We start from the raw sequence: 24,839 nt of genomic DNA on the forward strand, positions 1-24,839 counted from the left end.
TTAACCAGTTTCTCCTGGGAGCACTTTCTTAACAAATCGCATAAATGTTATATATACCTTTTTTTTCTTTTTACAAAACTGGTTTGTACAAAAACCAACCCAGAGAATGGCAGAGCATTTTCCCATGTTGAAACATTCAAGAACACCATTTTAACATCCAAATAGTTTTTCCTTCACCAGTTTCCTGTTGATGGGCATCAAATTTATTGCCAAGGTTCCCTATTATAAATGTTGATTTGGGCTGGCCTGGTGGCGTATCAGTTAAGTTCGTGCATTCTGCTTCAGCGGCCCGGGTTCGCTGGTCCTATCCTGGGCGCAGACCTACTCACTGCTCATCAAGCCATGCTGAGGCGGTGTCCCATATGGAAGAGCTACAACTCTGCAACTATGGTACACGACTATGTACTGGGGCTTTGGGGAGGAAAAAAAGAAAAAGAGGAAGATTAGCAACAGATGTTAGCTCAGGGCCAATCTTCCTCACCAAAAGAAAAGAAAAGAAAGGAAATGTCCAGAAAAGCCAAATCTATAGAGACAGAAAATAGATTAGTGGTTGTCTGGGGAAGTGGGAGGGGTAGATAGGAAGGTGATAGTTAAAGGGCAGAGAGTTTCTTTTTGCAGTGAGGAAAATAGTCTAAAACTGACTGTGGTGATGGTTGCACAGCTCTGTGAACAGACTAAAAATTATTGAATTGTATACTATAAATGGATGAATTGTTTGGTGTGAGAATTCTCTCAATAAAGCTTTTGAAAGTCTCCGATGAAGGATGAGCGCCCTCTAGGGGCTCTGAAATGTCCAGAGCGAGTCACAGGCCACTTTTGAGACTTCAGATAAATTAAATGTCAGAGAAATGACTAAAGAGAGTAACGCAAAGTGTGGCAAATGTTTCAAATTTTATTGTAGTGCAGAATATATATAGAAATGTGGAAATATCAATGTATAGCTTGATAGATTTTTGCAAACTAAACACACTTCTTGTCAAGACCGACAGTCTCTGGGACTCTCTCAGGAAAAATGCCAAAAGTCTAAATTTGAGTCCCTTCATATATGTGAGGTCACTTCTGAGTGACTTTCTAGGGTCCCTCTTTTCCCCTCCTTTCTCTCCTTCTTTCCTAATCTCTAGGGTTATGCCATCAGTGAGGTGACTATTTATATTTAAATTTAAGGTAAATAAAAATAAAAATTCAATTCCTCAGTAGCACTAGCCACATTCCAAGTATTCAGTAGGCACATATGGCAGCTGGCTACCATATGGGACTGCACAGATACAGAACATTTCCTTGATCAGAGAAAGTTCTGCTAGACAGTGCTGCTTTCGGGCATGAGCTCTGACTTCTAGCTTCTGTCTCTTCCTTGGAAATTTTCCTTTGACTTCTCTCTCTCCCCCTCAATCCTCTTTCTTTTTCCTTTTTTTCAATTGGTCAGCAAAATGTTCTGTCAGAACCTAGCATAATGTCTGCAAGGATAAGCCAGTGGAAATTACAGTGTTTGAAAATAGTTGTTAGGCAAAGGAATACAGTTAATAAATCATCCCAAGGAAAAATGCACAGCCTCACTAGCAATTAAAGAAATGAAAGTTAAAATAACCCTGCCATACCATTACATACTGTCTAGACTAGGAAAAATGTGTAAAAATTATGGACTGTGATATTGGCAACACTGTGGGGAAAGGAGCACCATTACATACTGTTAGCCATCCTGGCAATTAGGTAAATCTTCCTGAAGAGCCATCTGGAACTATGGTACAGAAACTATAAAACTATTTTCTGACTGAATAATTCCACTTAATGACAACTATTTAATAGATAGCTGGCATGAGACATAGAACTTGGTACTTTACACACTTAAAAAAGAAGTGTACTTTTCACAATCCTATGAGGGAGGTAGGTATCCTTATCCTCATTTTAAAAATCAGCAAACCCTTTGGTTCACAGAAGTTAAGATATCCAGAGTAAAAGAGCAAAGGAAGTGGTTGAGCCAGGATTCAACCTCAGACCTCTTGACCTGGGAAGACCTGGCCGGAGGACACCACATTGCCTCCCATTTCAGAGAACTGCCTCCAAGGGACTGGTACAAATGGGGCGAGGAAAGAAATTTACACAAAACTATACATTTTAACATAATTTATCACAATTATTACAAATGTCGGGGCCGGCCCAGTGGTATAGTGGTTAACTTCGAGTGATCTGCTTCAGCAGCCTGGGGTTCACAGGTTCGGATCCCAGGCGTGGACCTACACACCGCAGGTCAAGCCATGCTGTGGCAGCGTCCCACATACAAAATAGAGGAAAACTGGCACAGATGTTAGCTCAGGGCCAATCTTCCTCACCGAAAAAAAAAGTACAATTATTACAAAAGGAAAAACTGGAAAATGCACACAGGAGACAATGTAAGTTGGGCCTGGCACATAGCAGGCTCGCAATAAACGTTTAATTTTTAAAAAGAAATTTGCTGGAAAAGGGCTCTGGCCCTTTAAAAGTCAGGGGCTGCTTAGCAGCGAAAGGAGGCGGGTTACAAAACTGACGTGAAAAGCTTCCACACTTATTTAAATGAGCATGCGTAAAGGCTCGCCCTTGTTCCTCCGCCACGTCCCTGCACTCAGTGCGCGTGCGCTGTCTGAACCGTGAGGAGGCTCTCGGCTCCGCCCGCCTATTTAGGTGGGCGGAGATAGTCGCGTGAGTTCGGCGGGCCAGCATTCTCCCGCGCAATTAACCAGCCCCCCCCCCTTTTGCACATGCGCATACATCCGCCTCGCACCGGGAGGTTGATGAATGGCTCCTGGAGTTGCGCCTGCGCTCTGGACGCGTCTGCCGGAAGTGGGGGGAATCGTGTTCCAAGGCGGAAAGGGCGGAGGGAGAAAGCGCGGCAACGACGTATGTAACTCAATAGGAATCCGAGTTTGGGAACTATCCCAAATGCCCTGCTGAAAAATTACTAAACCTAGAAATTTAAAGAACAGAATGTGATCACAGAGAACTTACTTTTCGATTTTAAAAAGGTTTTACAAGATTATTGTTTACATGTGTGTTAAAGGTTTTAGAGAGAGGGAAGATTTTTCCCTAAGTTTTCTTTTTCCTCATGAATTTTTGCATTTCTGGAAGACTTCAAGACTCAATAAAGAAACATTTGATTGCCTCCTATGTGCCCAGGTTGAAAACAAGTATGATGAAAAATCAAAATAGAGGACAGGTTCTCGCGAGCATGAAAGTATGTCCTAGTCAGGAAATCCTTAGGAAGATACGTTAAATGAGAGCCAGGAAAGAAACAAGTCTGTCTACAATCAAGTGTGATTTTGTGTCATAAGTTCATAAGTGTTTTGGAAGCACCTCGTGTCAGTTCTTCAACTTAATTCCATAAATATTTGTGGTAATTGTATTGTTTTATATATGTTCACTGTGCTGGATACTGGAGATTCAAAGATGAATGTAATTCAGCCCCTACCCTTGAAAAATTCACACTCAGAGAGGAAGGACCATGGGGTTCAGGTGTAGGAATAGCCTGGCAAGGTCTTGGAGGCAGGAATGACAAGGAGGCTGTCTTGACTAAAATGGAAGGATGCCATCAAATAACTGGGAGATGGTGTCCTACAATATAGTGGGGTAGACTGGGAGTGAGGAGATCTAGATGCCAAGCTAAGGAAGTTTGGGTCCAAATCCATTGGCCAGAACCATTGTGTTTTCTTGAACTTGCTTTGATGGCAGGGGCTGGGGCAGAAGGTGGCTTTTAGATCACAGTGACTTGGTTAAAGGAGAAGTTGGGAAAACTAAGACAGTCTCAAGCTAGTGCCCAGTAAAACCTCCCAGCCAAGAGTTATGAATCCTAATCAAGGATCCAAACAATGGAAAGAAAAGGAAAGGTGATTCTCAAGTATCCTGAGGAAGTTGCTCAGACATTCTATGGGGCTAGGGAGAAAGGTAGCCACTATCTCCCTAAACTATTTTGTCTTTGAGAGATAGGATCTTAGAATGGTCCTAAGTCAAGAATGAACCTGTTGGGGGCCGGCCCATGGTGTAGTGGTTAAGTGCTCGTGCATTGCTGCTGGTGGCCCTGGTTCGGATCCTGGGCGTGCACCGACACACTACTTGTCCGGCCGTGCTGTGGTGGCGTACCACAGAAAGTGGAGGAGGATGGGCACGGATGTTAGCTCAGGGCCAGTCTTCCTCAGCAAAAAAAAAAGAGGAGGATTGGCGTGGATGTTAGCTCAGGGCTGATCTTCCTCACACACAAAAAAAGAATAAACCTGTTGTAAAAAGAATGAACTGCTTCATAGGCACCTCACAAAGAACATAGAAAAACAATGAAAAAGCAAACAAGGAAACCTACAATGGACTTAAAAGACGCAGTTAGCACAATCTTCCCCACAGGGGAGTCACACAGGGCTTTGTGCTCAGATGGGCCTTGAGCTTGGCTTAATGCTCTGCTGTCACCATTTTGAAATTCCTAATAACTTTTTTTATTACCTTTTTTTTAAAACAATTATCTACTTGATGGAACCACCCTGATGTCTCCCAGATTCTTTCTTTCTTTTGAGGAAGATTGGCCCTGAGGTAACATCTGTCACCAATCTTCCTCTTTTTTCTTTTTTCTCCCCAAAGCCCCAGTACATAGTTGTGTATCATAGTTGTAGAGTTGTAGCTCTTCTACACGGGACGCCACCTCAGCATGGCTTGATGAGCAGTGAGTAGGTCCGCGCCCAGGACGCAAACCAGCGAACCCCAGGCCGCTGATGCAGAATGTGTGAACTGAACCACTACGCCACTGGGCTGGCCCTCCTAATAATTTTTAAACAAGGTATCCCATATTTTTATTTTGCACTGGGGCCCAGAAATTAGGTGGCTGGTGCTGCCTGCCTCCTCTGACTTTTCTCTATCTTTGTTTTTTTTCTTGTCTTCCCTAGTCCTACTGTTTCTTGTCTTCCTCTCTCTTCCTTTCTTCTATTTTTCCTTCTTTTCTTCTTCTTTTCCTTCCTTGGCTTCATCCTACTCCTTTAAGGCTGAGTTTAGGTATGCAGTGGCCTTGTAAGACTCAAAACATGTTCCTGTTATAGGTTGAATTGTATTCCTCCAAACGAGGTTGAAATCCTAACCCCCAGTACCTGTGAATGTGACCTTCTTTGGAAATAGAGTCTTTGCAGATGATCAAATTAAGATGAGGTCGTTAGGGTGGATCCTGATCCAGTGTGACTGATTTCCTTATGTAAAGGGAAAATGTGGGCACAGAGATAGAGAAGCAGGAGAATGCCAAGCAAGATTGGAGTGATGCTGCCACAAGCCAAGGAATGCCAAAGATTGCTGGCAAACCACCAGAAGCTACAAGAGAGGCATGGAACAGATTCTCCCTCAGAGCCTCCAGAAGGAACCACACCTGCTATTACCTTGATTTCAGATTTCTAGCCTCTGGAACTGTGAGACAATGAGTTTCTGTTGTTTAAGCTACCCAGTTTTTGGTACTTTGTTATGGCAGCCTTAGAAAATGAATACAATTCCCAATACATCCTTAGTAAATACTTGTTGAATAAATGGATGGATGAATAAAGGATAATTTTGTCTCTGGTTCTTCAAAAGATGACAACAGAGGTATAGGGATAATAACTTTGTCCAACCTCTTAAGTCTGGTGAATGGTTGAAAAACTGGCCCTTCCCCCAGCTTACTTCATTTTCTCCCTTGATATAATCTCTGTATTTGATACCTACTTTGTCCTGTGTCTCAGACATGTTCTGGGCCATGATAATAGGGGCCGGTAGAGTGGGTGTCTATGGTCCCCTGTGGTGGACACTATTGGTTGCTACTGAAATTCAACACCCTCCCCTTTCTTTCTTGATGGCAGATCTCCAAACGTATTAGCTTCCCTTTTGTCCAGGGAAAGTGACCCCCCTTCACCACAGCCCAGAGGTGAATTATAATTGGGTAAACCTTTTCTGTAAAGATAGTAAATATTTTTTGGCTCTTCAGGCCAAACATTCTCTGTGGCAGACACATACGTATATCTGGCAGCAGTAATTGCACTCTAAAATGTTGAATGAAATTGAGATTTTGTTGCAAATAATATGGATCTCATTCTTTGCTTAAAGTGTTAGGCTCAGTCTTAGTTTGCTCAGGTGGCTATAACAAGTACCAAAGCCTGGGTGGTTTATACACAACAAATTTATTTCTCAAAGTTCTGGAGGCTGGAGTTTTGAGGTCAGGGTACCAGCATGGTCGGATGAGGGCCCTCTTCCAGGTTGCATACTTGTTGTATCCTCACGTGGTGGAAGGGGCTAGGGATCTCTGTGGGGTCTCTTTTATAAGAGCACTAATCCCCTTCATGAGGGCTGGACCCTCCTGACCTAATCACCTCCCAAAGGCCCCACCTCCTAACACCATCACATTGGGTGTTAGGATTCCAACATGCAAATTTTGAGAGGACACAAACATTCGGACCATAGCAGGCCCTAAAGATAAATCATTAATATGAAAATCTCATAATGCTAGGTACCATTCCAAAGAAGGGTTCTGGGATGATAATTAGTCTTTGGGTGGTGAACATGATGTAGTCTACACAGAAATTGAAATATAATGATATACAGCTGAAATTTATACAATGTTATAAACCAGTGTTACTTCAATAAAAAAATAATAATATAAAGAAGGGTTCTGTATGACAAATGTAGTCCCATATCCCAAATTGTATCAGTTTTTGTAGTAAAACACACAGCAACCTATTCTGAGGGGCAGACAACAATAAACATTCCTTTAGCTCACTCAGTTGTGGGCTGGCTGGTCTAGGCTGGCCTTGGCTAGGGCAGCTCTGTACCAAGTGTCTCCATCCTCCATCTGGGATCAATGGGTGATCAGGAATATTTTCCTCATTGCAATGGCAGAAGGGCAAGCAAGCAAATCTATTCATTTAAGTGCTTTTTTTTTAAAGCAGTTCCTTTTATTTATTTTTTTATTTTATTGAGGTCATAATAGTTTATAACATTGTGAAATTTCAGTTGTAAATTATTATTTGTCAGTCACCATATATATGTGCCCCTTTACCCCTTATGCCCACCCCCAACCCCCTTCCCCTCTGGTAACCACTAATCTGTTCTCTTTGTCCACGTATTTGTTTACCTTCCACATATGAGTGAAATCATATGGTGTTTGTCTTTCTGTCTGGCTTATTTTGCTTAACATAATACCCTCAAGGTCCATCCATGTTGTTGCAAATGGGACGATTTTGTCTTTTTTTATGGCTGAGTAGTATTCCATTGTATATATATACCACATCTTCTTTATCCATTCATCAGTTGATGGACGCTTGGGTTGCTTCCACGTCTCGGCTATTGTGAATAATGCTGCAATGAACACAGGGGTGCATAAGTCTCTTTGAATTGTTGATTTCAAGTTCTTTGGATAAATACTCAGTAGCGGGATAGCTGGATTGTATGGTATTTCTATTTTTAATTTTTTGAAAAATCTCCATGTTGTTTTCTATAGTGGCTGCACCAGTTTGCATTCCCACCAGCAGTGTATTAAGTGCTTTAAAATCTTTGATAGTGTTGGCCAAAACAAGTTTCATGACCAAATCCCAAATAAAGAAATAGGAAATACACTCTGCCTGTGGAGTGTACAGTGCTCTGTTGATCTGGTTACAACGAATCTTTTACAACAAAATTTTCTGTACAACAAGATACTATCTCAGGTGCCTAGCTACCGTGTGACACAAAGAAATAACCTGAGCTACAAGCCCCTGCACTGTGATTTACTGGATAATCTGGATAGCTGTGACTCCCTGAATCTCAGTCTCCTCATTTCTAAAATATGCAATAATAACATTTACCTCTCAGGATTGTTATGAGGATTAAAGAAATACTGTTGTGAAAGCACATTCTAAATAGTTAACAACTATTCACATTGCAGGTGTGTGGAAAATGTATAAATGGTGATGTTTGCACTGTTGTCAAACAGAGTGTAAAGTTGAGAGGTGCTGAGCAGTTGGTAAATTCTTTAACATGCTTTTTCTGGCAAGTGGCACTTATGTCCCCATTTCAAATAGCCCAATAACAGCTTTTATGAAAACGCACTCAGAATTTTTTTTAAACCACCAACCATATAAAATACACTTTTCAAAGGTAATTTGAAAATGCGGAAGAATTGAACTCTTTTAGAGAGAGTGAATCACTTTGGAAGACAGTTTGGTGTGATCTGGTAGAGCTGAAGATAAGCGTAAGCTTGCCTCTGGCAATTAACTCCTGGTTATATAGCAGGATAATATACATGAAGGCCTGTTGCCCTTGTGGCATTGGTCTTCAAATCCCAAACAGGAAATGACCCGAATGTTAATCGATGACAGCCCAGGTAAATCACCTGTGTGCTATTCACACAACAGAATGTCCTAGCAGTGAAAACAAAGGAAATATAGTCACAGCAGCATGGCTGAGTCTTAACAACAATAGCGAGCACAAGAAGACAGGCATCAAAACAAACCAACAAACAGAGTAAGTATAATTTCACTTATGAAAGTTCCAAACAAGGAAAAACAAACCTATGTTATGTATGGATGCAAAGATAGGTGGTAAAACTACAAGGAAAACAAATTACCATAAAAATTAGCATTGTGGTGACCTCTGGGGGAGAAAAGTGGGTAGGAATTGGGAGTCAGCCCGTGCAAGGCTTCTGGGGGCTGGCGACGTTCTACTCCTTGTTCTGGGTGGTAGTTACATAGGTGTTCACCTCATAATTCTTTCTTAAACTGTACTTAACCTTTGTTTGCACTTTCCAGTATGCATAATTCACAAATAAAAATTTTCTTTCCTTCCTTCCTTCTTTCTTTTGAAATTTCCCAAAATAAAAACCAGAAAAAAATTAAGCATATGTGTAATGTGATGCTTTCATCTTTTCCATTCTATATTCAATGCCTCTTTTCCCTTGTTAGTTACCCTTATGGTGGGGTGCGGGGGGCAGAGAACAGCCCCTAATTCCTTCAACTGAGAGATGAGATTTGGAGCTTTGTTTTACCATAACAAAATTCTACTAGGCAGAAATAATCGGGAAGTCTTGTGTTATTAATTAGATATTGCCTTCCCTTTGAAGATCTCGCAATATCTTTTGTGTGACACAATATTTAACACTACATATACTGTGTATGAACAGGAGCCCTCTCTAGCTTTGCTCATTAATGTAATTCTAGTGCCTAGCATGGTGCTTGGCAAATAGTACGCACTCAAAAAGATATAATATTTATAACAACTTTATTAAGATATGTCATCTACCATAAAATTCACTCTTTAAAGTGTACAATTCAGTAGTTTTTAGTATATTCACAGAGCTGTACAACCATCACCACTATCTCATTCCAGAACATTTTCATCACCCCAGAAAGAAACTTCGTACCCATTAGCAGTCACTGTCCTTTCCTCCTCATCCTCATTCCCTGGCAACCACTAATCTACTTCTGTCTCTATGGATTTGCCTATTCTGAACATTTCATATAAATGGAATCATACAGTACGTGGTCTTTTGTGATTGACTTCTTTAACTTAGCATAATGTTTTCAAGGTTCTTCCATGTGGTAGCATGGATCAGCACATCATTCCATTTTATGGCTGGATAATATTGCATTGTATGGTATATCACAATTTGTTTATCCATTCACCAGTTGAAGGACATTTGGGTTGTTTCCACTTTTTGGCTACTATAAATAATGCTAGAGTGAACATTCGTGTACAAGTTTTTGTGTGGACATATGTTTTCTTTTCTCTTGGTGCTACACCTAGGAATAGAATTGCTGGCTCAGATGGTAACTCTATGTTTAACTTTTGGAGAAACCGTCAGACTGTTTCTCAAAGTGGCTGCACCATTTTACATTCTCACCGGTAATATATGAGGGTTTTAATTTGTCCGTATCTTTGCCAACATTTGTTATCATCTGTCCTTTTAACTTTAGCCATCCTAGTGGGTATGAAGTGGTATTTCATCACAATTTGATTTGTATTTCCTAATGACTGATGATTTTGAACTCAATATACATTTGTTAAATGCAGGAATAACCATGTAAGTTTCCAGATTAAATAGCTACACCAAAATTTTTACATTTTTTTTCTTTTTTCTCCCCAAAGTCCCAGTACATAGTTGTGTATCATAGTTGTAGAGTTGTAGCTCTTCTATATGAGACACCACCTCAGCATGGCTTGATGAGTGGTGAGTAGGTAGGTCTGTGCCCAGGATCTGAACCGGCAAACCCCAGGCCGCCAAAGTGGAACACAGGAATTTAACTGCTGCGCCACCGGGCCAGCCCCTACATTATTATTTTTTAAATTAATACTTTAGTTGTTTTCTGGTTATAAAAGTAGTACATGCTATGGAGGCCAGCCCAGTGGCATAGTGGTTCAGTTTAGCATGCTCTGCTTCAGCTGCCCCAGGTTTGAGGACCTGGATCCTGGGTGTGGACCTACCCCACTCATTGAGCCATGCTGTGGCGGCAATCCACATACAAAAAAATAAATAGAGGAAGATTGGCACAGATGATAGCTCAGGGCCAATCTTCCTCAAAGCAAAAAGAGGAGGATTGGCAACAGATGTTAGCTCAGCGCCGATCTTCCTCACCAAAAAAAGAAAGTGGTACATGCTCAAATGATTATCCCAAAAATCAGGATAGTGGTTACCTTAGTGGGGAGGGAGAGAGAATGTTATGATCAGGAAAGAGAGACATGGGGTTATCTAGCATGATGGCAATCTTATTCTCGACCTGGGTCTTAATTACACAGATTCTCTTTATAAATATTATTTAAACTACACAAATAAATTTTATGTACTTTTCTGTATATATGTTATATGTCACAATAAAAAGTGACAATATATTCTCATTGTTGAAAACTTGGAAATCAAATGTTTTGTTTTATTAATGATGAAGGGCGTTGAAATATTTCTATCACCCAAGCTTTGTGAATGGTAGTTTTTCAGGTGGGAGAAAGAGTATTTGTTAAATCTTTGTTGAACACACCTTTGCCTTTTGTTGGAAGAAACAGAAATTCTGAGAAGTTACCAGAAGGTGGCACAATGAAACAAGATTTAATCTTGCAGCCTAAAAATCAAACCAAAACAAAAACACTTCACCTGGCCAACACTTCACCTGGCCAACACTTCACCTGGCCAAGGGAAAACATTTTGGTGAATTTCCAGCTACTTACAGTCTTCCTGCAATATCTGCCATCATACAAAAGAACCCAGTAAATATGGCTTCACTGTGGAACTGTCAGACCTAATTCTTTAAATACATCAAACAAAGAGAAGAACATACAAAGACACTCGATATTTTCTCCTTGTTGTTTGACAGAAGGCCTTCAAAATAATAGGGTTGGCTGGAAGCCAGGATATAGGGCTTCTTGTGTCTGCAACAAATGAGGGCAGCAAAGGGGTCTAGTAGTAAAGACATTCCTTAAACATTCTTACACGGCTTTTGAGACGAATTAGGAAGTGTTCATCTCTAAACCTTTATCAAGCACTTTCTTCCACTCATAGTTGGTTGATAATGGCCATTGGAGGTTGGGGAAATTTTCATCATTTTTTAAAAAAGACATTTAATCTGGACACCAAGCCAAAAAAGGGATCAACATGCTCATCTTCCCTTTCATCAAGATATATTTATTTGGGCTGAGGTTGGCATTAGGACTGGGGAGAAGATGGTGGTGGCGATGGGAGATTGGTTACATGTGAGGAGGAATGATCCGTCAAGTAAATATACTACGGATAATGGGAGCCAGGTTTTTCACTGTTGGAAAAGGGAATTGCGAATATGGAAAAGGAAGAAAACTAGAATGAACCCTGTGGATTGGAATTGGATATTGGTGTGGAGTCATAGTTTTCAATATTTATGAGGAGAGTTATAAATAAAGGTGTAAATGTGTACAAATATTTACATACATACATAAATATAGTCCCTAGATCTGTCTCGTGAGAAAGCCGACAGTAGTGACATTCTACAGTGATGAACACACACATCTAGTCCCCAGAACCTGGTTTCAAAATACCATTCCCACCAAAAGGAATCAGGAATACTTGGAGAAGTGGCTGATTCCAGAGTCGGAGGAGGGCAAGTGTAAGACGTGTTCGGAACATCTTTTTATGCCAGAAAGTAAGGAAATGCTCAAAGAATGATGGGGACCTATCAAAAGGACACAGAAATCAGCTAAAAGCGGATCTCAGTCTGTGATAACCTGAGCATCAAAATAAATAGTTATAGCAATGGAGCATAACTCATTGACTAAAATATGGAAACGAGTTCATGCTGATATAAATAAATGGAATGTTTGATGAAGAACAGAATATTTACATAGAGTGCCTCCCATAAAATATTTACAAATTACAAACAGAATAAGAGTAACTTTGCACTGGAGAAGTCGAGAAAAACACTACTTTAACCAAGCAGAGTGAACATCGTCAGTAGTGGGACAAGTTGCAATTCTGTACCACCTGACAAGCTGCAATGAGAAGAACACAGCATCACCTGCGTGGTAGTCCTCACAAAGATACCTAACCTGGATATAATCACGAGGACCTATAAGGCAAATCCTAATTGAGGACAATTCTACAAAATAACCATCCTATCCTCTTCAGAAATACCAAGACAAGGAAGATGAAGAGAGATTGAGGAGCCGTTCCATATGAAAGGAGACTAAGCAGACACGACAACTAAATGCAGTGGATGATCCTGGACTGGATCTTTTTGCTATAAAGGACGCTATTGGCACAAGTGGAAAATTTGAATGGGGTCTCAGGATTAGAGAGCAGTAATGTATCAGTCCTAGTTTCTTGATTTTGACGATTGTACTTGGGCTGATTAGAAGAATGTTCTTGATTGTAGGAAATGCCCACTAAAGTATTCAGGAGTGACGGGGCATCGGATCAGCAATTTACTGTCAAATAGGTCTGAAAAAAGTCCTTTGTACTGTGCTTGCGACTGTTCTTTAAGTTTGAAATTGTTGAATAAGTAAAAAATATAATCAACTCACAGAATGGGAGAAAATATTTGCAAATCTATGTATGATAAGGCATTTGTATCCAGAATATATGAAGAATCCTTGCAACTCAACAATAATAAATTTAAAAATTTAAAAATGAGCAAAGCTTTGAATAGGCATTTCTCCCAAAGAAGATACACAAATGGCCACTAAGCACATGAAAAGACACTCCACAGTCTTAGCCATTAGGAAAATGCAAAATCAAAACCATGATGAGATACACTTCACACAAAACCTAAGGATGGCTAAAATGAGAAACTCAGACAATAACAAGAGTTGGTGAGGATGTCAAGGAATTGGAATTTTCATATATTGCTGGTGAGGGTGTAAAATGATTGCAGCCACTTTGGAAAACAGTTTGGCAGTTCCTCAAAATGTTAAACACAGAGTTACCATCTGACCCAGCCTTCCATTCTTAAATATAATGCCAAGAGAATAGAAAACATATGTCCACACAAAGACTTGTACACGAATGTTCATAGCAGCATTATTAATAATGGCCAAAAAGAAGAATCAACCCAAATTTCCATCAAATAATGAATGGATATATAAAATGTGTAGTTCCAGTCTTAGTCTGAAGGCCTGAGAATCAGGAGAACTGATGGTGTAAGTTCTGGTCCAAGTCCAAACGCCTGAAGACCAGGAGTGCTGATGCTGTCAATCCCAGCCTGAGAGCAGGAGAAGACCGATGTCCCAGCTTCAGCAGTCAGGCAGAGAGAGAGAGAGACAGACAGACAGAGACAGACAGAATCCTCCCTTCCTCCACCTTTTTGTTCTGTTCAGACCCTCAACTGATTGGATGAGGCCCCCTCTCATTGGGGAAGACAATCTGCTGTACTCAGTCTACCACTTCAATTAATCTCTTCCGGAAACACACTCTCAGACACACCCAGAATAATGTTTAACCAGCTACCTGGGCGTTGCATAGCCCTGTCAAGTTGACACATAAAATTAACCATCACAGGGCTGGCCCCGTGGATTAGCGGTTAAGTGTGCACGCTCCGCTGCTGGCGGCCCGGGTTCGGATCCCGGGCACACACCGACACACTGCTTCTCCGGCCATGCTGAGGCCGAGTCCCACATACAGAAACTAGAAGCATGTGCAACTATGACGTACAACTATCTATTGGGGCTTTGGGGGAAAAAAAATTAACCATCACAATATCTCAATAAAGCTACCATTAAAAATACATATATTAGGGGCCGGCCCATTGGTATAGTGGTTAAGTTCACGTGCTCTGCTTCTGCGGCCCGGGGTTCACAGGTTCGGATCCCAGGCATGGACTTACACACCGTTCGTCAAGCCATGCTGTGGTGGCATCCCACATACAAAACAGAGGAAGATTGGCACAGATGTTAGCTCAGGGCTAATCTTCCTCAGCAAAAGGAAGATTGGCAATGGATGTTAGCTCAGGGCCAATCTTCCTCACCAATAAATAAATAAATAAATAAGAATAAAAGTACGTATATTACTCTGCAAAAGTGTCAAGGTCATGACAAACAAGGAAAGACTGAGTTACGATCACAGGCTGAGAAGACTATGGAGACATGACGCCTAAATGCAATGTCCGGTTGAATCCTGGAACAGAAAAAGGACATCAATGGAGAAACTGGTAAAATCTGAACAAAGTCTGGAGTTTAGTTTATAGCAATATACCTATGTTAATTTCTTAGTTTTGATAAAGGTGTCATGGCTATGTAAATTGTCAACATTAGGGGAAGCTGGGTGAAGAATATATGGGAACTCTCCGTACTAACCTTGCAGCTCTGTTTGTAAATCTAAAAGCATCCCCAAATAAAATGCTTATTTTTTTAAGACCCAAATGTATAAAGTTGGTGCTTTCTGTTTTACATAGTGTCAAGCACTTTATCTACAATATCGCATTTAATCCTCACAACAATCCTACGAGAGCAACCCCCGATTTACAGAGAAGGTGAATTAGGTCCTGAGAGTCACACAGCTGGCAGGTGGCAGAGCTGAGATCCGAACTCAGGTCTGTTTGGGCCAAATATCACACAGCCCCATCCAAACAGGACTTTCAGTCCCAAGTAAGTCCAGTAATGCAAATAACTGAATAAAGACATTTTGATACCTGAAGAGTAAACATTAAACAAATGAAATTTAATAGATACTACTTGCTGTTTACAATATAAACCTGTGAACAGAAAGACAGGGGTTTAAAATTTCTATCAAACACCTGGACAACATTTTAGGGAAAAAATTTCATCAATTTACGTGTTAGAGTATTTCTGTTATACTAAATTCACCCAATCTTTTTCAGGGTTCATGAATGATTGTATAACTTTAATCAGTATATACACACTATTGTGGGCTCTACTTTTTTACTTAACATGATGTAATATACCTGTTTACAGGCATCCATTTAGTTCCCATAATGATCATTTTTTGTGTGAGGAAGGTCAGCCCTGAACTAACATTTGTTGCCAATCCTCCTCTTTTTGCTGAGGAAGACCGGCCCTGGGCTAAAACCCGTGCCCATCTTCCTCCACTTTATATGGGACGCCGCCACAGCATGGCCTGACAAGTGGTGCCTCGGTGTGCACCTGGAATCCGAACCCAGGCCGCCAGCAGCAGAGCTCGTACACCTAATCGCCACACCACAGGGCTGGCCCCCATAATGATCTTTGTGTGTGTGTGTGTATGAGGAAGGTCAGCCCTGAGCTAACATCCATGCCAATCCTCCTCTTTTTGCTGAGGAAGACTGGCCCTGAGCTAACATCTATTGCCAATCCTCCTCCTTTTTTTCCCCAAATCCCCAGTAGATAGTTGTATGTCATAATTGCACATCCTTCTAGTTGCTGTATGTGGGACGCGGCCTCAGCATGGCCGGAGAAGCGGTGAGTCAGTGCGCGCCCGGGATCCGAGCCCGGTTCGCCAGTAGCAGAGTGTGCGCACTTAACCGCTAAGCCATGGAGCCAGCCCCATAATGATCATTTTTAACAATCACGTAGTATCACACGAAATAGACAGACTATAGCTTACTTAACCGTTTCCCTGTTGTGGGGCATTTGGGACATTTCCAGCATGTAGCTGATCTGAAAAGTGCTGCTATAAACATCTTTGCCCAAATTGCTTGTTACACTCTTTGGGACTATTTTGAGCAAGGGCATTTGTGGGAAGCAGACGAAGGAAAAGTCCCTGGAATTTTCACTTCTCCTTGGACAGGTGCTCTTTTTTTAGAATCGGCTTTTGGCATCCTGCAATGTGCAAGTAACACAGCTGCCAACAGCTGGATGATCTTGGGTAAGTTCCTCCATCTCTCTGTGCCTTGGACTCTTGCTATTTAAAGTGTGGTTCTTGGACAAGTAGCATTTGCTGGGAGCTTGTAGAATTACAGGATCTCAGGCCCTTCCTAGCACCTAGAGAATCAGAATCTGCAGTTTAAGAAGCTCTCCAGGAAGTGGTTCATGAGCACATTAAAAGTTGGAGAAACCATGCCTTAGAGTACTCATCTGTCCAACAGGGATCATCAAGGTCCTTCCTCATAAGGTCGTTGTGAGGACTTAATGCATTAATATGTATACATAAAGCATATAGAAGAGCGCCAGGCACATAGTAAGTGCTATGTGTTTGCTACTTTTATGACTCTCCCCAGCTGGTCGAGCAAATTCTCAGACTGGCAGTTCCCTAAGTAGGGGTCCTGCAAGAGAACAAATAAGGGAGATTTTCCCCTGGTGGTGTGAACAGGGAGTGGAGGGGACAACCTTGCAACACGCTTTCTCACCCATCATGATCAAAGTCCCTAAGACAAGCCAGATCCAGTCCCAGGGAGCTGACGAGTGAGTCTTAAAGTGCTTTGGGCAGGAAACAGGACAGGGGGGCAGCCAGGTAAGAACTGACATTTCTGGCACCTGAGCGGCTACACCGATGGGGATGGCCAGCCCATGCCACCCACAGAAGGGCTTGTGAATAACGCACATGGGGTCCTGATCCCACAGAGCGAACAATCCCTTAGATTTGCAACCTGACTGCTGGCCAGCCTGCAGATAAGGTGCACCTGCCCAGATCTCCCTGGGGGCAGGGCCAGCCTCTTCTGACCCTGGGCAGCCTGGGGCAGATGGACTCACTTGGATTGAGCAACTACAAGCAGAGGTGAAGGGGCATCTTCTTCGCAAACCCTCTGCTTGCGAAGCTCTGTGTTTTCTTTTGGATCCTACTAACCCCAATTAAATAAACCGTTTTCTGTTTTACCACCACTTGAGTGGTTTACCTGTTTTTGCAATCTCCATGACACTTCATACTGGGAGTCTCAAATTTGAATGTCTCTAGGGACCACACGTTACATAAATACGTGAGGTAGGCTGGGGCGACACAACTGAGCATGGTGAGGACTGTGGCAACCGGCAAGCTCCCTGTGAAGAGGATATCTGTTACTCTTTTCCAGCCCATCGCCATGCAGGAATGTGAGCCTAGTGTGACCAGATCTTTCCATTTTTCAAGAGAAAGTAAAAGTCTGGATTTTTATGTTAAATCGTCTTCTTTTTCTTAATTTAAAAACTTTTACGTAAATGTTTATAGCGCCTTTATTCATAATTGACCCAAACTGGAAATAACCCAAAAGTCCCTCAACTGGTGAATGGATAAAGAATGGATAAGCAAACTGATCCCTCCATGCAATGAAATACACTCAGAAAAAAAAAAGGAATGAACTAGCAATACACACAATCACCATCCGAATCTCAAATGCATTATGCTGACTTCTGCTTCTGGCCAAGATGCAGTAATATAGGCCAGATTTATCTTCTCACCTGAAATAATCAAAAACTGCAGAAAATATATATGAAATGATATTTTTCACTCAAGACACTGGACATCAGTCAATGGAGGATAGTGATCCCTGAAAGACAGGAAACAAATGGGGTTAGTCCTACGATTGCCCTAGCTTATTGTCTTGAGAGAGATTCTAGGCCATGGCGCAGGGAAGGGGACCCCAGATGGGGCCTGGCAGATGCCCTGAGTTGAGAAGACAGAGCTGAGAGTCCAGGGGGACCAAGGAGGTTAGAGTTCTAGAGAGGAGACAGATGCACACAGAGAATTCCAGAGGTCTCCAAAGAGTCCCCTCCAGGAGTCAGCTGAGCACTGGTCACCACAGGATACAAGGACAACTATCTGCGACGAGGGAAAGAACCATCTGAAATGATTACAGGTAGGAGTGGATGGCACTCACACAGGCCCAGGAACAGTGCCTGCTCCCGCCAACCAGACTGGAAGACCTCATGATTCATGGGGCATTGGTCTGGCCTCAGGAGTGGGGAAAAATGGGCTCCAGACTGAGCACTGTTTGAGTCCCAGGTAAACGTTAAAGCAAGAGTCAAAAGATCAAATTGTTTCCAAGCAACTTAACTGCATCCAATATAAAGCTCAAGAATATTTTTAGGAATACTAAAATACAAAAGAAGAAGAAGTGGGGGGTGGGGAGGAAGAGTAGGAGGAGGAGGAGGGAAACCAATTCACAAAGGAAAATCCACAACCTCTGACTTCCAGTCAACAATAACTGGCCTGCGAACAAGACTTGCTTCAGCTTTTTTGAGAGGTGTTGTTACGGGTTGAATTGTGTCTCCCAAAAAGATATGGTGAAGTCCTAACCCCTAGAGAAACGAGAATCATCATTCAAAACCGGTCATTAATTAGCCGGGAATCTTGAGTAAGTCATGCTCTTCTTCAGGCCTCAACCAAGACCTGCAAATATTTCTGTCTGTGCTTATGTGCCTATTCCCTATTCAGAGTTCTAAAGGGGGGTCTACGAACCCCAAAAGTTGAGACCCTCTGCAGTAGATGATCTTTTTTTTTTTTTTTAAAGATTTTATTTATTTTATTTTTTCCCCCCAAAGCCCCAGTGGATAGTTGTGTGTCATAGCTGCACATCCTTCTAGTTGCTGTATGTGGGACTCGGCCTCAGGATGAATGGAGAAGTGGTGCCTCGATGCGCACCCGGGATCCGAACCCGGGCCGCCAGCATCGCAGCGCGCGCACTTAACCACCAAGCCACAGGGCCGGCCCTGCAGTAGATGATCTTTAATGTTCATTCATTCAACAAATATTTACTGAGGGCCTACTATGTGCCAAGCTCTGGAAATCCAATGATGACCAAGACAGAGACAAGATCCCTGAGATCTTATGGAGATTATATACCACAGAGGGAAACATACAACCAACACAGAGACAAACACTTTCATACAAGGATAACTTGTATTAAGGAAATAAAACAGGTGATATATAAGTGACTGGGAGGAGGCATGAACCTGTGGGCGTTCAGAAAAAATCTTTTTTCGGAGGTGTTGTTATAGGTGGAATCGTGTCCCCCAGAAAGATATGTTGAAGTTCTAACACCCACTACCTCAGAATGTGACCTTATTTGGAAATAGCGTCTTCGCAGATGTAATTAATTGAGATGAGGTCATGCCAGAGTAGGGTTAGCCCTCAAGCCAACAACACTGGTAACCTTATAAGAGGTGCCACACAAGAAGAAGACTGCTTAACAACAGAGGCCCAGATTGGAGGGATGAAGCTGCAAGCCAAAGAATGCTGAGGACTGACAGCCACCACCACAAGCTACCAAGGAGCAAGCAAGAGTCTACCCAGTCTCAAAGGGAGCATGGCCTTGCTGACACCTTGATTTCGCACTTCTAGCCTCCAGAACTGTGAGAGAATACATTTCTATTGTTTAAGCCACCCAGAACTTAACCCAGTTCGCGGTAGGGCAGCCCTAGGAAACTAATCCAGCTGTCTTTTGAACTGAGGCTTGAATGACGAGAAAAAGGCAACCATATTAAGATTTAGAGGGAAGAATGTTCCATGCAAGAGCAGGAAGAGAAAAAAACTGGCTGGAGAGTACAGATCCAGCGAGGTGAGACAGGAGATATGACTGGAAAGCTAGGCAGGAGTAGATCTTGTGGGACCATGCAGGGAGGGGAGGGAATTTGGATTCAATTAGCTTTGAGACATTTGTGTCTTTTGAGCGACAGAAACAGCTGTCAAGAGAGTCACCCAGCGTCTTAGAGGGCAGGAATCTAGGATGTACTAGCTGCAGTGAATAATAACGACAATGAAAGATGACAGGGCCCTCGCGCGCTTCCCCGCCCTGCCCGGCGACCTTGCTGGACGGTCAATGTCAGTTCTAGCATTTCAGGCCGTTGGCTTTGGCTCAGGTCAGGCAGTGCCAAGGCGTGGTGAGCTTTTACCTCCCCCAGATCTCTCTCCCTCCAGACCCGAGACACCCCAAACAAACACAATATAAGTAAAATATACTCTGCAAATACAGCTTGCGGACACGTTCCCCAGGCCCAACTAGAAGAGAGAGGTTCTGGAGGAGCAGAGGGACTCCCCAAAGCGCAGCAACCGACTCTGCCAAGACCTGCAAAGCTACAGCAGCCCCCTAGCCCGAGCTCGGCGCGCGGGGGCGGAGCCGGGGGAGGTGCGTGCGCATGCGCGGGGGCCAGCCTAGAGGCCAGGGGGCGGAGCCGGCGCCGGGGAGGGGGTGGTGACGTCAGGTGCGCGCGTGGCTCCCGCTGCGCAGGAACAGCTGGTGTCTCGGAAGGCGGCCCGGGCGCGCGCGGGAGTGGGGTGCTGGTGGCCGGCCGCGGCACGCTGCGGGAGCAGCCGCCGCCGCCTCGCCCCGCTGCACCATGTCCGGCCAGCTGGAGCGTTGCGAGCGCGAGTGGCACGAGCTGGAGGGAGAATTTCAGGAACTGCAGGTAGGGCCGGGCCACCTGGTCCCGCGACTCGGCTACCTGCGGTGCAGTGCCTTCCCCTTCCTGCTCTCCCAGCCCGGGCAATGGGGACCATCAGGGCGCAGGGAGTGCCCCTGGCCAGGCCCTGGGGGTTGGGGGCCCGCGTGGGCCAGCCCCCTCCCATCTCCCAGCACTTCAGTTCTACATCCACTTGGGGCGCCCGGCGGCATCCCCCCTTTCCCCGGCCCGCGCACTGGCTCGTTGCCGCGCGCGCCTCCTTCGCTGCAGAAAGTTGGTCTGGGGCCTCTGAGGGGAAGTGCCTGGCGTGCCCATGTGGGGGAGGCCTCAGGGGTCAGGTATGTGCTGGGACTCAAGGAGAACAGCCCAGCCCCCAGCTTCGCAGGAGTCTCCCCTGACCCCACCCCCGCCCACCGGCTTTTGGCTGCTCAACTTCCCCTCTCCTCTGGTGGGAGATCCCTCTCCTCTGCAGCTCCATTCTGGAAGATGTGCTTGGGAGCCGTTCACCTTGAACCCCTAGGCTTTGCTTAGGGATTAGGGACCCTGTTCTCCGTCTTTGGGGCTCTGGTGTCTGTGCCCGCCTCTCTGGCGCTGCTGCAGGCTGAGTTTGGCATTGTGGATGGCATCTGTCAGTTCTGACAGCTGGATTGCCTCCCTCAGCGCTAGAAGCTGCTCCCAGCCCTTCACCCTTCTGGGCCAGAGCCTTACGCAGGGTGGGGTGAGGGCGGGTGTAAGACAGGCCCTTTGAGAGAATGGCATTGCCTCTGGGAGGTCCTGGCAGGAGGAGTTGTTCCTGATGGGAGGCTCACAGAGGCCTCAACTACCTGCTCTGGTGACTAGAGACGCCTCACGAAACCTTGGGGTTGGCCAACAGGCACCCCTGGATCAGTTTTGGAGATGGGGCTGTTCCCTCTGGACCTACCAGACTCTGGAGTTGGGCTCTGTTTGCCTGAAATCACAGCACACACACCGCCCCCCATTCTATCCTCAGTTGGAGCAATGACATTTTTCCTGTCCATGTGGCTCTTGTCTGCAGTTGCTTGGCCTCTTACAATGCCCAAAGAAGGGGAGAGGAAATTGCCACGGGTGTCTGCAATGGGTCTTTCTAGACATGAGGCAGCAGGTCCTGATGAATAGAGAGAGGGGCTGGAGAGACAGAGCAGGAAGGTGGTGCTGTTTCGGGCATAAGCAGCGGGTAAGGTAACCAGAAGAGTATGCCTTTCTTCGCCTGTCCAGCGTGTGTGGGTTGGTGCCCTCTTTTTCAGGTCTAGGGCTTGGGTCCCACCCAGTTCCCAGGGGACCCTTCTGGCTCCACTCCCGTTGAGAAGACTCGGCCACTTCTTAACGCTTTGTCCTCCTGGGCTCTCAGGTCATGTCCAGCTGCGGAGCCATGGAGGGGTATTAGAGTGAAGAGTGGGAGAAGAGTTTTGCCGTGTGGAGCTTTTGTTGTTCATGATTCCTTTCCCTTGCCCTGGTTTAGACTAGGAGGAGGAGGAGGAATCTTAACACTTCAGAGCTATGCAATTAATAGCAATTAGATAGCTATTCTTGGCAGGTAGAGGTTGCGAAGGAGATCTTGGATTTGTTGTGTTTTTACTTGGTGTCTCTGGGGCTCACGTGTGTGAGGGACAGAGAGGAATTGGGAATTAATCCTGGATTTCATCCCTTGGTGCACAGCAAGGGTTGTAGAAGGGCTGACCGGGTGGAAACTGATGTCCCCTGCTCAGTTCTTCAGCAGTGGGGGAACTGGAATGGACTGGATCCTACTTTGGGGAAAATGGACCCTCTGGCCTCAGGCTTTCATGGGCAGCTGCTAGGTCAGAGGCCAATGGTGGATGGAAGGACACAGACCTCCCCTGGGGTCAAGGTCATAGACTAGAGCACAATTCATAGTCTTCAATTCGTAGACGGAAGCTTGGGCATGCTAATTGACTGAACTGGGCTCACACAGCTCTTTAGCGTCAAGTTGGGGCTAGAAACTTAGTTCTCTAAATGTTAGTTCAGAGGTGTATCGTTGTGTCGAGGGCCCCTCTGTCTCTTCTCACCCGCTGAGTCCCCATAATAAATGAGAGCTCTGAACTCCTGAAATGAACTCTGGAAATATGCATATAATAAGTAGGGTGTACGTTGTCATTGTGCATGTGTTGGACAGACTTTCAGACATGAGACATTTCTTTGGGAACCAGGAGGTCACAACAGGGAGGCGGGGTGGGCAGATTGGAACTAGAAAGGTTAACAACAAGAATGATTTTTTTTTCCACCAGAAAATCTCAGTCTGTCTTAATTTTCCTACATCTGCCTCAGAATCTAGAATTTTGGGTTTTAAGTTTCTATCTCTCTGATTCTGTCTTTCTTGGGGTAATATATAATCTCTGTGTTTTACCTCTCCTTCCCTTTTTCAAATGAAGGGAAGAAAGAAGAAACTTAATTCTCCGACTAGAGGATTTGAAAGGTCTTTGGAATTCCTCCCCACCTCCAAAAAGTCATAATCTCTGGGACTTTCTAGAGAAAAGGATCTGTTTTCTTTTGACTGTGATTTGCATTTGCCAGGGCCTCACTGGACTCAGGGGCAAGGTTGAATCACTATGGGACTTTGTTTTTGGCTGGTTGAGGTTTCGGTCTTGCTGGTGAATTGAGCGTCAGTCTGAGACCAGTGCGTGTTTGGCCTTGTGGCCTGTGGTGTGACCACAGAAGGTCACTTACAGTTATGGTGGCAGGTGACTTAATGTGCGTTTCCTGCCTTGCATCACTGGAAGCCTGACCTTGTCCCTCCTCACTCAGGAAGGAGGTGGCCCCAAGTGGCCTTTCCCTAAACCTGACCTCATGGAAACGCTGGGGCCTGGTAGGCCATTGTAAAGATTTAGGCCTTTACTACCAAAGAAACTGGCATCCCGCCCTCTGGTTACTGTGTATAGAATAGACATTGAGGGGCAGACAGGAAGCAAGACCATATTATTATTTCATTAAAACCCTATGAAATAGATCCTTTTATCCCCAGTTTACAGAGGGCAAAATCAATTATCCAAAGCCACATGGCTTGTAAGTGCTTGGAGTCAGGATTCAAACCCACATTGTTGAACACCAGAGTCTGTGTTCTTAACCACTACCCCAGGCAGGTCTGTGCTCTGGGGTCGTCTTTTGTGGGCTTTTGTTTTTCTTCTATCTTACGTTGCATTATGGGCCTCTTTCTTTAGAAGCGAGTTGTGTGGAATGACCCTGGACAGGGGGTTGGAATTCCTGGGTACAGGCCCCATCTCTGCCACTGTCTAGTATCTGACCTTAAGCAAGCCACCTCTCTGAGCTTGAGTTTCTTTATCTATGAAACAAAGGCTGACAGTAATAACAACAACAATAAGAGCTAACTGATACATGGAATGTCCCGTTTAATCTAAATGACATCCGTGCGTCATAGATGAGGAGAACGAGGCCAAGAGATGTTAAGTAACTTGAAAGTCATGGAGCCAGAATTTAAACCCAGGCCTGCTGTATAGGTCAGATACTTTTTGGGTTCCTAACACAGTGGACTCCAAAAGTATCCTGAGACCCTTAGCTCTAGAAGAGAACTTTTGAATTTGCGGGGTCTTATTTCATTTGTATGGTGCTTTAACACAATGCATTAGTCAGAATTCTTAGTTGCAAGTGACAGAAACCCAGTTTGACCGGCTTTGAGCTAAAAAAGGGGTTTATTGGTTCATGTATTGGGAAGTCCAGAGGCAAATGACTTCAGGCAAGGCTGGATCCAGGGGCTCCAGTGATGTCTCTGTGTGTCTCTCTGTCTCCTCTATGTCAGCTTCATTCTCAGGCACTCTCTCCCGTGTTGTGGCAAAGATGACCACTGGCAGCCCCAGGCTGACATCTACTAGCTTAGTAAACCTGGCAGAAACAGCATCTTTTTCCCTGTGATTCCAGCAGGAGTCCCAGGGCTGACTCTCATTGGCCTGACTTGGGTCATGTGATTATCCCTTACTTATCCAGTTACTTGCCACTGATTGGCTGGGCCTTGGTTACATGTCTACCCCCTAGATCCCAGGACTGGGATCAGTGCCACTTAAACCACATGAAATAAGAGTGGGGGAGGGGTGGTCCCATGAAGGAAAATCAAAATACTGATAGTAAAAAAACCAGAGAGGGATGCTGAACAGGCATCT

The 24,839-nt window shown here is 44.2% G+C and overlaps 1 protein-coding gene across 2 annotated transcripts in view; it reads left to right on the forward strand.

The window, feature by feature from the left end:
• The first annotated feature begins 20,553 nt into the window (after positions 1-20,553).
• Positions 20,554-24,839, forward strand: part of TMEM120B (transmembrane protein 120B) — a 40,090-nt gene continuing 35,804 nt past the window's right edge. For both annotated transcript variants that reach the window (XM_004430012.3, XM_087423334.1), the window contains exon 1: positions 20,554-20,697. In XM_004430012.3, the coding sequence (XP_004430069.1) occupies positions 20,629-20,697 (69 nt within the window). In that variant the 5' untranslated portion in view covers positions 20,554-20,628. The remainder of the gene's footprint in view (positions 20,698-24,839) is intronic.

This window comes from Ceratotherium simum, chromosome 35, assembly GCF_057802395.1.
Source record: "Ceratotherium simum simum isolate JZ-2026a chromosome 35, ASM5780239v1, whole genome shotgun sequence".
In the NCBI taxonomy this organism is placed as follows: domain Eukaryota; kingdom Metazoa; phylum Chordata; class Mammalia; order Perissodactyla; family Rhinocerotidae; genus Ceratotherium; species Ceratotherium simum.